This window comes from Channa argus, chromosome 12 (genome assembly GCF_033026475.1).
Source record: "Channa argus isolate prfri chromosome 12, Channa argus male v1.0, whole genome shotgun sequence".
Lineage (NCBI taxonomy): Eukaryota > Metazoa > Chordata > Actinopteri > Anabantiformes > Channidae > Channa > Channa argus.
In genome coordinates, this window is record NC_090208.1 from 23,022,327 (window position 1) to 23,038,083 (window position 15,757).

Consider the following 15,757-nt stretch of genomic DNA (forward strand, 5'->3'; position numbering starts at 1 on the left):
AGTAGAGAAAAGATCAAGACACTTCACTCAAGTCAGCTATTTGAACACAATGGCATCTCCAAAGTTGGTTTTATATCTGGCATGTTTGTTCTCGTGTACAATGGGTGAGTTGTATTTTTCTGGCTCCCACTTTAGTGTTAATGTTTCTAATGTGTTCAGTTTAATATACTTAACATGTTAAATTAATTGTGTCTGTTTTGTGTCTCTTTTCACTTCAGCCCAGATGACTGATCTGTCCTCGTTTCTTCAGCAAAAAAGCAGCTTTATATCAACTTATGTTGGTGAAACTATAACTTTGCAGTGTTTCTATGACAGTAGTGTGGTAGCTAGGTATTACTGGTATAAGCAAACTCTGGGACAGAAACCTAGGCTCATCTCTAGTTACTACGTCTATGATAAAAAATGCACTTTTTATGACGAATTTCAGAACAACCCACGCTTCACACTGGACACTGAAATTGGTAAAAATCACTTGATTATCGGAAATGTAAGCTTTTCAGACTCAGCTATTTACTTCTGTGCAAGTAGCTTTTCAATAACTTTTACATTTGGGGAGGGAACTGTTGTCAGTGTGAAGGGTTCAGGTTCAAACATCCCAGCTTTGGTCCATCAGTCAGTATCTGGGACCCTCCAGGCAGGAGGCTCTGTGACTCTGAACTGTACAGTACACACTGGGACCTCCGATGGAGAACACAGTGTTTATTGGTTCAAAGATGCTGAGGAATCTCTTCCAAGTATCATCTACACCCATGGAAACAGCAGTAATCAGTGTAAAAGCACAAACAACTCAAAAATACACATATGTGCGTACAACCTGCTGATGAAGAGTGTGAATCATTCTCACACTGGGACCTACCACTGTGCTGTTGCCTTATGTGGACACATACTGTTTGGAAATGGGACACAGCTAAACTTTTGGCGTAAGTAAACTTACAGCTAACTTCTTTCTTCTAATAACATTTATGATTACTCTCTAATTAGACATAAGATTAAAACTAAGTTACAAAGCTGATCTTCAATGTCTTATCATGTCTGTCTCTCGGTAGACAAGGAACACCCTTCCGTCTTGTTGCATTTCTTGAGTGGCGCTCTGGCATTTACCTCCATCTTTATTGTTTTACTGGCTCTGTTGTTGTTCATCACCAAGAAAAGAAGCAGCTGCCAATCTACAGGTAGAAGCTACAGTTTGCATCTGCTGAATAGTGGACAATTACTGAATAGTGCATTAAACAAACAGCATTCCTTTGTTTTTAGAATCTGATGCAGCATTTTCAGCTCCCTCCACAACAAACGCAGAGGTATTTTCTTCCAATCAGTTATACAAATTATATATTATAATAAATTCTGTTCAAATTTTTCTAATTTATGTAGTTATCACTTTTACATTTCTTTGCCAGGGCTTCCAAAATTTGGATAATGTCCATTATGGCACAATAGTGGTAAACAAAGCCAACAGATCAAGAGGACACAGACAAAACAAACAAAGCACAATGACTGAGTGTGTCTACACTACAGTAAAGCAATACAACTAAGAATGTTCCATATTCATCTCTGTATCAGAATGTGATTTCCCTGATCCCTGTGATTTCTCAATGTTGTTTAACACCAAAATGGGTAAATGCTTACTTTACAATAAATGTCTGAAAGGTAATTATGTCCAGTATCTGTGTCTGTTTAGTTATCCATCCTTTTTTATGATTGTACTAAGCAGTTTCCATGAATAAAATTTAACCATCACCCAACTGAAAGTTTCTCCCTCACATTAATTTGGCAAACAGATAATAAAATACTGTAGTTGGAATTATCATCATGAGAGTTCGCAACAAAGTGGTGATGAGACTGGTAAAGAAAAATGTGAGATGTGTTTTACTACGTTAATCTGACCTGATTTAGACAAAAGCAGTTGAAACAATCACACTTTGCAATTTCACAAATGTCCGGGATTAAATAACATTAAGAGGAACATTATTTTACAAGTGAGATCCCTCGATAAAATGAAAAAAAGAAGATTTAAAACTAAAATCAGACGAATATTGTCTTTGGAGTCCCTTATTAAATACCAACTATAATGATTGCCATAGGATTTTTTTTGTGTTTTACATTTGGTCACTAAACAATTTCGCTTACATTCCAAACAAATAATTGCTAAAAAAAAAAAATTTGAATCACATCTTCAAGTCAAGTGGAGCCTACCAGCGAGATCACTGTGAGAACATATCGTTACATAAGTGAGCTTGTCTGTGGTCATTTCTTTTCTTTTTTTCCGCCCTAAGAGCTACACACTACATATGTGACGGTGGTTGTGTGGTTTCCTTAAAAGGACTCAAGTGGTTGGCAGACTGACTCACTCTTGTATCTGTAGACTGGCTAAAAGTTCAACATTAGTTTAAGTTGAAGAATTTGAACATGATGACAACTCCAATGTTTGCCTGTTGGTTTTACCACAGTATGATGAGGGGTTTGGCTATCAAATGCAATGTACTGTAAAGTGTGTCCTGACCAGAAACAGTACATGAAGTAATTTTTCCAATATATAATATATAGTATAGCTGTTTTATCATTCAGTTGTTGGTTTGTTGATATAGCACATTTTAAGGACATCATAAAATTGAAATGATCTGAAATTAAAGATTTACATTTTAAAGACTAAGCACAAAGATTGACAGGTTTCCCACCTCGGGTGTGATGCATGCTGCAATCTTAAACAAGCTTTACCAAGGTTAGCTAAATACAATGATCTCCACTTTCTCGAAACCTGCTCAATACATCACTGAGGTAATTACCTCTTTACAAATAAAAAACACACCTTTCAGTACCTGTAGTAAACGTCATAAGTGGATACAACAAATTTTTTAATGAGCATTTTTCAGTAGATTTTATGTGGTCGGCCATGCTACAGTAAAATCTATTGAAGGTTTTTAGATAAGGTCGCTATATTCTGACATAAATTGCAAGACACACCTTCTCCCCTCTGTTGAGAGAAGGTCACTTTATTGTGACATAAATTGCTTTCTTTAAAACCTCGTTCAAACGACCTTCTCTCATGAGACGAGGTGGCTGTACTCAAAACCATGTCAACACTCCCGAAAACAGGGTGGTACAACTACACCGGTGTCAACAGCCTAACATCTCTACAGAGTTTATAGGCCTGCCTATAACTGAACCAGTTAGTCAGGACTGATGAAGCCTTTCAGATGAGGGTTGAATCATATTTGGGGGTGGGGGGATGCGTCGACTTGATAGATTACAATAATACAGCGATTTCTAAAACATGCGTTGATGGGTCACAAGGTTAGGAAATCAACCGTACACAAAGATGTGGTTCCTGGGACAATAAAGAAATTACCTCTACTTGTTAACTCGATCAGACAATCCCAATTATATTGTGGAGAGACTTCATATCAGTCTGTAAAACAAGTGTTAAGTGCATACTTTGTGCATACTTTTAATTATTATATTTTAAAACAAATAATTGATGAATTAAAAAATGTTTTTGGTAAATTAATTTTGTTATATTATAAGATATTAAAATAAGAAGAGCTTAATGGGAAAATAATTGATAGATTAATCAACAAAAAAATAATAATTAGGTGCAGCCCTAATAATCTTCAACAACTACAAGCAAGTCCGATATGCCAACACTGATTAGCTAAGACAATAATTTGGAAAAAACCTGAAAAGGCCATCAAAGGAAAACAACAGCAGCTAATGACAGGGAAAAAAAAACCTTAACAAACACTCGGTGACATCACCAACAACCTTCACAGAGCAATGGTGCAGGTATGACACTCAGAATTCAGAGGCCATAGTAAAAGATGCAAACAGCTCATCAGCAGTGAACATCAGAAAGCCAGGTTGGAATTTTTAAAAGTACAAAGTACTAAGTCTGGAACAAAGTTTTAATTAGTGATGGAAGTAAGAATAACTTCAAAATTATGGAAGGGCAAGAGTCTGAGGAAAGAGAAGATGCAACTCATAGTTATTTGCGAAACACTAGGGAGGATTGTCATGGTTTAGAGTGCATGGCTGCTTCTGTGAGTGAGTTAAATTTCCTCAGCTGTTGTAGGAAGTGCTCTGCTGATAGTTGATAGTTGTTATTCTCCCACCTTAAGTCTTGGGAGATGGTGGACCGCAGGATTTTTAAGGTTTCTTTAAGTGCAGCTTTGTCGTTAGCTCAGTTGAGGCTGATAATGGTTGCATCATCTGCAAACTTTAGGATCTTGACAGTCAATTAATTGGACATGCTGTTGTTTGTGTAGAATGAGAAGAGTAGAAGGGAGAGGACACATCCCTGAGGAGCACCAGTACTGGTTTGCTGTATGCATGATACCCATCCTTACCTGGTTGGTCTGGAAGTTGGAAATCCACTGACAGATGGAGTGGGGTACTGAGAGCTGGGAGAGTTTGGAGGATAGGATTTCTGGACTGATAGTGCTCAATGCCAAGCTAATATCCACAAACAAACGCTGCGCATATGTCATAGGACTGTCAAGGTTCCAGAATGCTGCCCCATTTTAACTGCACCATCTACTGAACTGTTTGCCCTTTAGATTAACTGGAGGGGGCCTGTGATGTCTTTTAGATGTTTCAACACAGTTGTTCATAGGATTTTGTGAACACAGACATCAAAGCAATTTGCCTGTAGTCATGTGATCCTGTGATAGAAGTTTTCTTAGGGATTGGAATTATATTTGAAGTTTGATGGGACTTCACACAGCTCCAGTGGACTGTTGAAGATAAAGATGGAGACTGGGGTCAGTTGGTCACCACAGGCATTTAGATTGAAGGGACCTACAGGTATGTATCTTGGTCTGTCTGCTCACCTCCTCATGGCATATACCGAGGGTATCCAGGCTGTCTGGAGAAGCGCATGGGTAGTTGTATGCAGTCCTCACGTCTGGATGGGGAGGTGGGGGAGGGAGTGCACTCTTGGATGTGTCTTGGCCTAAATTTAGGGGGGTGGTCACAGGTGTGGTGGAGGTGATTACTTAGCTAGTGCACACGAAGGATGAGGAGTTGTTTCATTCAATCCTGAAGTAAAATTCGTTCAGACTGTCTACAAGTTGGTTGTTTTCCTCAGCAGGTGGGCAAAGCTTCCTGTAAATTGGTATGTTGCAAAGGTTTTCCACACTGTTTATGCGTCACTTTCCAACCTTTCAGCATAGTTTCTCTTGGCCACCTCAATCTCTCCTGTCAGTGAATTTCTGGTTTGCCTGTACAGGAGTATTCTCTCTTATATAAACTTCCTTTTTGGTCAGGTGAAGTTGTCTGAGTTTAGCCACAAACTATGGCATGTTGGCAAGTGCATGTATTGTCACACTACTCCTTCTACCACTATGATCCATCTTAGCACCCACCTATTGGCTTTCAGTTATCGCCACATACACCACTAAATACCAACACTTTCCTATGCTTTGCTGATAGTGCTGGTAGGTAGTATATCAACAATGGCATGATGCCTCTCAGATCAGCTGCCCTCTTTGCGTCTTTATTCCGTGAACTAAATGTAACACTTCACTTATTCAAACCAAATGTTTAACATTGGGACTCATGACATCCTTTTGATAATTCAGCAGAAATCTAGCTCTTCCAAATTTTGCAACTATATCCTGTTTCTACTGTGCCAACCTCATTGTGGTTTACCTAAGTGTTGCCATTTAATATGAAAGAGTTACTGTACTTTCTTTACAGGTTACGGCCTCTATACACAGAGGAAACACAGAAACATGAAAACAAGTCAAAGTCTTTTAAACACAGCTGACACTAAAGTTAAAACAGGCCATGGAGGGTTTTTTTTCCTTCACTGAATAGTAGCCAATCAAATTCTGCAAGATGAGAACAGTGAACCAATGAAACCCGACAGATGTGGTGGAATATAGGACACGCTGGTGTTAGTAAATCTGCTGTCATTAGGTCAGAACTGCTGTGGAAAAGAAGTAGGAGCAGAGAACAACCACGATGCTGGTGTATTTTCTAAATGTTCTCCCACTCTGGTCGTTGTGTAAGTAATAAAAAAATTCACTTCTACAAATTTTCTTAAGCGTCTTCACACATAAAGCTAATTATAAAGTGTCTGTTTATTTCAGGTGTGGCGCAGTTCAGTGAAATCTCTCAGCCTGTTTCTTTCCAAACAGTGAAGCTCGGAGAATCTGCTCTTGTTGAATGTTACATAAAGAGCAAGCTGAATAAGAGAGGGTGGTACAAACTAACCACAGGGAAGAGAATTCAGCTTGTGGCAGAATTTGATACACAGTATAATAGAAGTGTACTTTCTAATGAATTTCAGCATTTTTCGGTAAAATTTGACAACTTCAACAGTCATCTCAGTATGTCTACAACCAGGTGCGAGGATGTTGGAACATACTACTGTGGAGTAATGAACTTAAACAACATCCAGTATGGATCTGGAACTTTTTTGATGCTGAAAGGTATTTGTTTCATGTTGCTTATGATTCATGTTTTCTGCTGAAATTCTATATAAGACTCATGATCATGATTTTTTTTTTCTTTCTTAAGGTACAAAGATGATCAGTGACTCTGTCAGCCAGCAGCCAGAGTATAGATCAGTTTATCCAGGAGACTCCGTGAATCTCAGCTGTAGCGTTCACACAGATCACAGTAGAGCTGAACACATTAGTGTCATGTGGTTGAAAAACTCTGATCACTCAGCTCCTGAAATGGTTTACTCCTCTAAAATTCAGAACACCTGCCAAAAAGCAAAGAATGGTTCTGTACAAACAACCTGTGTGTACAGCCTCATCATGACGAACCTCAGCTCTGAGGATGCTGGAACCTATTTCTGTGTTGCGACTTCATGTGGAGAGATACTGTTTGGAAAGGGAACCAGGGTCAATACTCACAGTAAGACAATAAGGATACTACTCATTTTGGGAGCATGGGATCTTTTAGCAATAACGTTTTTTGACATTAGCACACATTTAGGTATATTAATTAGTCATTGACGGTTTGTAGAGTATCTTGTCTGTACGAGGCGAGGCAGAAACCCTGAACCAGACCAGTAGTTAAATTAAATTTTTTTATAATGTGGAACATGATATTAAATTAACCAGTACCTATGTGTAATGTGATCAATCTCACTGACAACAAATTAAGCTCTGTTTATTTATTGTCTTGTGTTTAAAGTGGAAACTGCCTTCATCAGAATCAGCCCAACTGTTATTGGACTGATGCTGTCCAACATCGTACTTGGGCTTGTGACACTTACTCTTGTTTGGACACTCTTTAAGAGTCGGAGGAAAGAATCCACAGGTACATCAGTAGGCTGGACTGACCAGCTGTGGACCGGATTACCTATTTTGTTCATCCACAATCTACGATGACTTAAATTGACTGTAGTCTTTGATCATTTCCACAGATACTGGTAGATCTTTTGAAGGAAATCAGGTAACAGTTTGTCTTAACACCCACAGTGTCATACAGAATGTTGTCTCTGTGTTTGACATTAACCTATTTTTTTTTTTAATTTTCACCTTGACAGACTAGCGATGCTGTAACCTATTCAGCTGTATGTCCACCCACGAGAAGCCTTCCTCCCAGACAGACTACTGTGAAATACAGCAAAGACTCTGTAATTTATTCTGACATCAAATACTGTCAACAGAACCAATAACAAGGTTTTAGATTCCATTTTCTTCTTTAATTTGTCCTTTTCCCAAACTACTCTCTGGGTTGTTGTACCAGTACATTATTTGTCACATTATATTAAAATATAAAATATATAAAATATAAATCTCTGTTAACATTTATAGCAGGGTTACAATAACCCTACCGTAACCCTATTGGTGTATGAGTGTGCGTGTGATTGTGAGTGTGAATGGGTGAATAAGAAGCAGTGTAAAGCACTTTGAGTACCAATTTGTAGAAAAGTGCTATATAAGTGCAGACCATTTACCATTTAACTGTAACTCTACATTTAATGATATGATGACACTTAAATGGGGTGGCTGGAGGATGAAAGGTGGCCGTGATGTATATCCTGAGTTCAAACTTTAGCAACCAACTGTATCAGGTGCCCTTGATATTTTCTGGCACCGTTTAGTGTACTAATTTTGATTGACCATAAGTCTGAGGACTAATACTGTAGGATGTATTTGGACTGAAACAGTGTAAGTGGCTGCATAGGCAGAGGTGTGTTGTTGAATTTACTGTCATGACAATAAAATACAAAGCAGGAAGTTGTTCTGGCAGGAGATATATCTGCAGTTGCAACAATGAGCTGTTTAGCTCAAAATTATACTACATTCAATTTACAGTATAATCCCCCAACAATGAGTGCATGCATGTACCTGACTGGCCAAAATAGTTTTTTGCCTCATGAATGCATTACATTCCAGGAAAACAAATGATGAACAAGAATGATATCTGAATAGAGCCAATTCATTGTTACAGTCAATACAACTAACAGAGAGTCATTTAGGAAATTTACTAAAATTATGGGCTGCAGTTGGGTCCAAAGGTTTTAAGTAGTGCAAAAAGTTGTGAAATACCAAATGAACAGCAACACAGAATACAGAGAGTATTTTCAGTATCATTAGGTTAGCTTAGCTTAGGTTTCTTTATTTGGTTAGTTTTCTATATCGTGGAATGAATTAATATGCCATTCTAGATAATGTTAAGGAAAATGGACACATCTTGTAAGAGTATGCACAAGAATGCATTTCCATGGATGACTACAAATTTGGACCTATAGTGTCACACTATTGCTCTGATCTGCAAATGGATCTAACATGCAAACATATGTTAGAATGCCTGAAGTAAACATAGACTGCAAGCTAGTAGACATGGATGCAAAAACAATCTGGACTTAGTGATTCAAATTGCACAATATGTGTTTTTAACAAAACTGCACAAGAGAATATTTGATGTGCAGCATCTGTTTTGTGGTCTGATGTGGCAGGTTGACATGGATCTCTCTAAACAAAACGAAACATTCTTTACCTACTTAAGTATAAAGTATTTACCACAAAAAAGTTTTATTTAATATTGTGTGAATATAATTTAGCTTCGCAGATGGAAAGTGAAAGAGAGAGCAGAATTTTAGCCACTTCCACTGGAAGATTCTCAAAGGACAAAAATGAAACAACAAAATACAAATTCAAAGCAAACTGCGGTTGGTTTATAAAAAGGGTTCAGCTGAACACTTTGGTGTCACATGAGAAGTCTGTAAAGTCTATATTAACTGTCAGGTTATTATTTGTGTGAGTGAAATGACACCACAGCTTATTGTACAGCATTGGATGCTGAAGTAAAATGGTGCTGCTTTAAGAAAAATCCCCTCTCATCTATTAATACCTTCTTCTAACAAGAAACAAGCTGAAGGTGAAACCTTTCAACTAGCCAGCTCACGGCATTTGATTCTTGTTTTGACTTTTGTGGTGAATTAGGGTGTGAACTACTGCAAACAGCTTTCCGCTGGTGGAAACTTAAGTCATAGCAGGTACACAGGAAGAGTGGCCTGGGGCCTTCAGGCCACAGTGTACAGAAGCCAAACTTAACTAGGAAGTAAAAGAGCAGTTAAACCTTTTATATTAATTAGCAGTCTTATCAGTGTTAATTAATTCAAAATGACAGACACACTAACCACTTATATTGTTGATAACCTTGGATAACAGAGAGTTAAATGGCTGCCTTTATCTGTCATTTGACAGCAAATAGACATGGCTTTAAGCTTCCTGTAACCCCAAACCATCAAACAGCCATTGCAAAATGTTTAATGCAATGTTTCAGTATTAACATTAAAAACCTCCATATACATTGGCGATACTGTCAATTAGGACAAATTCAACACGTGTGAGGACGTCCTATATCCATGTATTTATTTGGTAAGTGTCATATCCTGCATACCAAATACTAGAAGTGTAATAGAGCTTAAAGGTTGATTAGGAGATTACAGATGTCCCTGTTCAGCTGGATGACCATAAAGTTTTTGATGGAGCATTCCTGTCACCCAGAACAAATTTCAGTGAGAACTGATAAAGTGTATTATATTTTGATCCAGAAAATATTTCTTCCACAACGTCAGAGATGATATTTTTGGACTTTGGACAACTACTTTGGAAGACTGCTATTCATGTCCCTAACCACTGATCAACCTGCAAACAATTTATTTCAGCTCCCTTTTATAAAATTAAAACTTGTTTGGTACAAGAGGTATGTTCTTTTGTTACATGAAGCTCTTCTCAAAGACCATAATTACCAAGGCAGAGGGCGCTGAAAATGTGTTCACTGTTTCCAAAACAACTTACTCACTCTGATTGGCCAGTCAAACACAGTCTTCTCTGTAAAAAGTTGAGAACGTAAAGAAATTGAATTCATTCCTCACAGCATCTGAAGCACGATGATGTCTCCATTCTTTGCTTTGTACGTGACATGTCTGTTTGTGGCCAATGTTGGTAAGTTGTGTTCTCTAACTTTTCACTATAGGTATCATGTTTTAATTCACAGCATTAACATACTTGTGTAACTGCTTTGTCTCTTCCATTTTCTCCTCAGCTCATATGACAACTTCTAAACCACCATCATTACAGTTTAAACCAGCTAATGTTGGGGAAAATGTGACTTTACTGTGTGTCTGTAAAGATGATGCCGCAGTGATGTTTTTTTGGTATAAGCAAAGTCTGGGACACAAACCAAAGCTGGTGTCAACGTTTTATAAGCATAACAATATCGGCACCTTTCACAATGAATTTGAAAACAATCCGCGTTTCTCACTGGAAACTGGAAAATATAAAAATGACTTGAAGATAAAATATTTGCACATTTCAGACTCAGCTACTTATTACTGTATAAGGAGCAATTTATACGACTTTGAATTTTGTGATGGCACAACTGTCAGTATTAAAAATTCAGATTATTATAACCGAGCTTTGATACATCAGTTTGAATCTCAGACCATCCAGCCAGGAGGCTCTGTGACTCTTGACTGTACAGTTGACTCTTGGACTTGTGATGGAGAACACAGTGTTTACTGGTTCAAAGTCTCTGCAGACTCTCATCCAGGACTCATTTACACCCATGGAGGCAGCAATAATCACTGTAAAGAGAAAACTGACACACTATCACAATCCTGTGTCTACAACCTACCAATCGACAGCTTAAACCGTTCTCATGCTGGGACCTATTACTGTGCCGTTGCCTCTTGTGGACACATACTGTTTGGAAATGGGACCAATGTGGACTTAAAGGGTAAGTGACTTTACATTAACGTCTGAACTGATTTCAAGTAGCTCTACAATAGATAAGGCAAACAATCCATCTTGTTTCCTGCAAACATATTTTCTAAAGTGAAACCTACGGCTTCCTCAGTCTGACTTCTGTAGATCAAGTTAGTATCTTTGAACTGGCAATTGGCATTTTGTCAGAACAACAATCCGGTTTCAACAGCTGCCTTCACCTTGGATCAGCAAGGAAGGTTTTTAATCAAATAAAACAAATAATACAAAGTAACTTATTTACAATAGGACAATTTCAACAAATAGATTAAACACAGTATCACAGTTTTGTACATTTGACATAAAAAAGAAAAGATCTGTCCTATTTGTTGCTGCGTTTGTCCTAATATTTAATTAAACTGCTTTGTTACATCTCCAGATATCTGGCTCTCTACATATGACACAGAGTCTCTTGTCTTAGTGTATTTCTTGAGTGGAGCTTTGACATTCACCACCATCCTAGCTGTTCTACTGGCTTTCTCAGTGTACAAGATCTACAGATGCAAGTCCCTGTGTACAGGTGAGGTCACTTTTTGAATTTGAAAGCAACTACTGAGTGTACACTGAGTGTTTAAATAAAAAACCTTTTTATTTTTTCTGTCAAAAACAGAATCAAATGTAACATGTACAACTACTTCTACTCCAGATACTGAGGTGTGTATAATTTTACTACAGCAATATCTTTATTTTTCTTTTCTGCTGTTTGTGTCATGGGCAGCACGGTGGGGAAGTAATTAGCCCTGACACCACGCAGCTAGCAGGTCCTAAGTTCGAATCCCTGGCCGGCTGTGGCCTGTCCTGCTACCCTGAACAGGATAAATGGGTACAGATAATACATTAACATTTGTGTTGTGCAGGACAAAAAGTGATTCCTTTTTTTAAAACATTCAACTAATACTAGTCTGCTTCGGCTGCTACTAGTTGCTACAGCAACATGTCACAAATAATCTAATCTCAAATCTCAGAGCTGCTTAAATTTAAAATCTGAATGCTTTGAGCAGAGACACTGTGCTAACTGTGATATTCCTAAACACAAGTTACATTGTTAATTGATAGTGTTTAACCATTTAATCTTTTGTTATCAGTTACACCAAGATGGTGAGAATCTTCATTATGCTGCTTTAAGGAATCACAAGGTCAACAGATCGAAAAGACAGAGGGAGGAGACAGGGGCAACTGAATGTGTGTATTCCAGTGTTAAACAGTAGAACTTTTGAATCACAACCTGTTGCTATGCTAATGTGAAATCTTGTGAAACACCAAAAAGTCAATAAATATATTGTATATGTTTGCTTTGCAATAAACTATGATTTTTCACTCAAAAAACATCTTTCTTCTGCGTCTTTTTTTAGTAGTAAAATTTTTTATCTCTCATATTAAAGAGTTGTACTCTCAGTAGAAATGGTGCTGTTAGCTGCTATGAGGCTTTAACCCTATTGAAGACAACCCTGCATCACTGACATCACATGTACAGTAGATAAACAGTGTATGAGACCATAGTGATCATAGTGTAACCAAAGAACTTTTAAGCCAGAGACATACAGTCAGAGCCTTTTTATAACATCTATGCAGTGAATAGCAGAAAGAGGAGGTCACAGAGCCTCTCATCTCTCTGTGGTTTGAAGCAGGATGTTGGCGTCAGTGGCTCTCAGTTCTTGTCCCCCATAGACAGAGGTTTGTTGGTTATGTGCTACCAGTCAGGTAAATATAGTTATAGTAAGTTTGCCAAACCAAACTAAAAAAATAAATGTACGAGCTCTTGCTCTTGAGAATCCTGCAAGAGAAGCACTCCTGCATATTATAATAATATATATTTATATATATGCTTTCTCTTTACTTGACATTTTATTTTAGTGGTTAATGCAAGTCTTAGGTAACAAGTTGTGTGATGGATTCTATGTGATATAACATATATGTTATAAGACTGGTCAGTAAAGGCCGGTTTTAGAACCACATCATTGCAGAGCTCTAAAAGTTAAAAAGTATAAAGTATTTAGCTTTTAGATTTTTTTTCCTACATCAAATCCTTCAGTGAAAAATGCATTTAACCTGCCTCCCTAAGTGGCTCACCAGCAAATACTTCTGACCATTTTGTACAGTGCTTCAAACTGCCAAGGACAAAAAGAGACGCTGTATCATCTGCACATCTTTCAGAGTCAATTTCCTTGCTTACTATAACCATTTTGACCAGTTCACCTCATTTTAAGATAAATTACTCTCGTCTGAAGACCTGCCAGATTGTTCCCGAAGGCCTTCTCCTCTGTTGAGAGGATTCTCCAAGTGAACATTTATGGCTTCACTTCACCCACATGTACTCTGATGTGGGTTGAGGTTAGTTCTGACAAGGGACATTGGTTTGAGGACAACAACGTGCATGTTGGACAGTGAAAACACATGGTATAAGAGAGGACTACGTGAAGCCATATATGTTCACATAGAGAATCCTTCTCTGTCACTAATTTTCCATGCTGCCATTTCATCCATCCCCTATGACTCTGCCCTGTTCTCACCTCCCCTAAAGAGAGAAACCACAGCCATGGCAGGGTACAAAAGAAAGGCCGTCACTACAGTACAGCTGCTGTGGTAATGCACATTGTTGAATTTTGGGAAGGCATAGTTACACAAGCAGGAGTAAAGTAAGTGTAAATGAAACAGTAACTCGGTTAGAGTTAGCTCGTGTGGGTTTTGTCCCACAGTCCAAAGACATGTAAATTAGTCTAATTGGCCCAATCTCCACTTTTACCATTTGGTCCTAACTCTTACTTTTGCATGTTCGTGGTTTAAAGACGCAGACTCAAAACCGAGGGTTATCAAACATGTCAGTATTTATCTGTATTTTTCTGGTATCTTGGCCTATAAAAATATATATTAAACATACAATTACTTTAGCTTAATGTTGTTTCATGCATTATGTGCATTTCCTTACCAAGAATGGAAACACTAGTATCAGTTCACCCAATGACAACAAGCCAGTTAGCAAACTAACCTGTAACATTAACTAATGAAATGAGTGTTAGTGCAATACAATCCCAAGATTTTTACATTCATATTTCCATATTTCATATTTAATCCTTCCTGCATTGTGTTGCTCAACTAAAAGCAGTGCAGGGTATGAGAACAGGTTTTTTTTTTACTGCTAATGTTAGTGTATTGTAATTGCAAACTGTATCATCAGTATGAATGTACAGTAAATTTGAACAGTGTTACAGAAATGTCCCTGTGTTTTTAAAGTCTATGGTCTTAACATGGGAACAAGGAAGACAAATGTTCTGGTTCTGATGATGTATAAGAGTCTGGAAAGGTCGTCCCATTATTCAACGAATTTCTCTTATGATTATGTTTTGAGGGGACAATTTAAAACAAGAGGCAGAAGTAAAAACTATGAATTGGAATTGGGCCTTTATTGCCCGTAGGTTTAAATCATTATCTGTCACTATATTTGCTCCTGTGACAACCTGTACAGGTTGTAACCCAACTCTCACCCAATGACAGCTATGATAGCTCCACAACCTTAAACAGAATAAGTACTCTGGGTGAATAATGGATAAATTATGAAATTATAGAAAATGTCTAGGATGAGAATGAATTTTTAGTGCAGTATTTTATTATATAGAAGTAAAATATCCACTGTGTTGTGTAAAGCTTATCCTCTCTGATCATGCATTTTCATCATTGCGGAACATTTTCTGCTTCAAGCTGTGACCAGCGCCAACAGCTGTATGGAGGTGGAGCTGGCTCTTTTGTTTTACAGTTGGCAACAGCTGATCGGGCACCGTGAATTTCAATTTTGTTCCGACTTTAAACATCCCATGCAAAATGAGAAGAAAAACAGAGCTGGTAAAAAGCAGAGAGTGGGAAAAGAAATCAGGCAAGTGAGAAGATTCAAGGCGCATCTCCCATCTCTGATTATGGGCAACGTGAGGTCTCTGGAGAACAAGGTGGACAAATTGACTGTACTGGTGAGGAAAATATCTCTTGAGATTGTAGACTAATGTGTTTCATGGAGACATAGCTGCAGGACAATATGTCCGACACAGGCATCAGTATTGACGGCTTCAGGACAGTGCAGGTGGATCTTAGGAGAGAGGAAAGCAGAAAGAGGAAAGGAGGGGGCCTGGTCATGTACATCAACAACAGGTGGTGTCATACTGGTCATGTCACCGTGAAAGAGTCTGTTGCCTGGACACTGAACTGTTGGTGGTGGGCTACAGTCCATACTACGTGGCCAGAGAGTTCTCACACGCCATATTCATCACCGTTTATATTCCTTCCTCTGCCTCCACAGATGGCGCATGTGACGTCATACATTCGGTTGCAGCCAGAGTCCAGACCTGACATGCTGATGCCCTCTTTATGATCTCAGGTGACTTTCATCATGCAACCCTTTCCAAGACCCTCCCCCCCTTCACACAGCATGTGGATTGTGAGCCCGGAGGGGAGAAGACACTGGACCTGATGTACTCAAATGTTAAAGAGGCCTGTGCCGGTTCTGTTCTTGGGGAGGAGCTGGACCCACTGAGTACTGG

The 15,757-nt window shown here is 38.3% G+C and overlaps 3 protein-coding genes across 4 annotated transcripts; all 3 read left to right on the forward strand.

Annotated features, from left to right (window-relative positions):
- Positions 1-1,734, forward strand: LOC137137636 (uncharacterized). Its single transcript, XM_067524154.1, has 5 exons — positions 1-104; positions 219-920; positions 1,047-1,172; positions 1,255-1,298; positions 1,398-1,734. The coding sequence occupies exons 1-5, from the start codon at positions 50-52 to the stop codon at positions 1,530-1,532; spliced, it is 1,062 nt and encodes a 353-aa protein (XP_067380255.1). The 5' UTR covers positions 1-49; the 3' UTR covers positions 1,533-1,734.
- A 4,160-nt stretch (positions 1,735-5,894) lies between these two features.
- LOC137137678 (signal-regulatory protein beta-2-like) lies at positions 5,895-8,186 on the forward strand. Its single transcript, XM_067524239.1, has 6 exons — positions 5,895-6,001; positions 6,087-6,428; positions 6,517-6,861; positions 7,144-7,269; positions 7,376-7,404; positions 7,499-8,186. Exons 1-6 carry the CDS (start codon positions 5,959-5,961, stop codon positions 7,628-7,630), a joined length of 1,017 nt encoding a protein of 338 aa, XP_067380340.1. The 5' UTR covers positions 5,895-5,958; the 3' UTR covers positions 7,631-8,186.
- A 2,114-nt stretch (positions 8,187-10,300) lies between these two features.
- LOC137138364 (uncharacterized) lies at positions 10,301-12,523 on the forward strand. Of its 2 annotated transcripts, none has more exons than XM_067525484.1 (5): positions 10,301-10,412; positions 10,513-11,205; positions 11,611-11,751; positions 11,842-11,885; positions 12,317-12,523. In XM_067525484.1, the coding sequence occupies exons 1-5, from the start codon at positions 10,358-10,360 to the stop codon at positions 12,437-12,439; spliced, it is 1,056 nt and encodes a 351-aa protein (XP_067381585.1). In that variant the 5' UTR covers positions 10,301-10,357; the 3' UTR covers positions 12,440-12,523. The 2 variants fall into 2 exon arrangements, with proteins under 2 accessions (XP_067381585.1, XP_067381586.1); XM_067525485.1 differs by having other exon boundaries at positions 11,638-11,751.
- Positions 12,524-15,757: the final 3,234 nt, after the last annotated feature.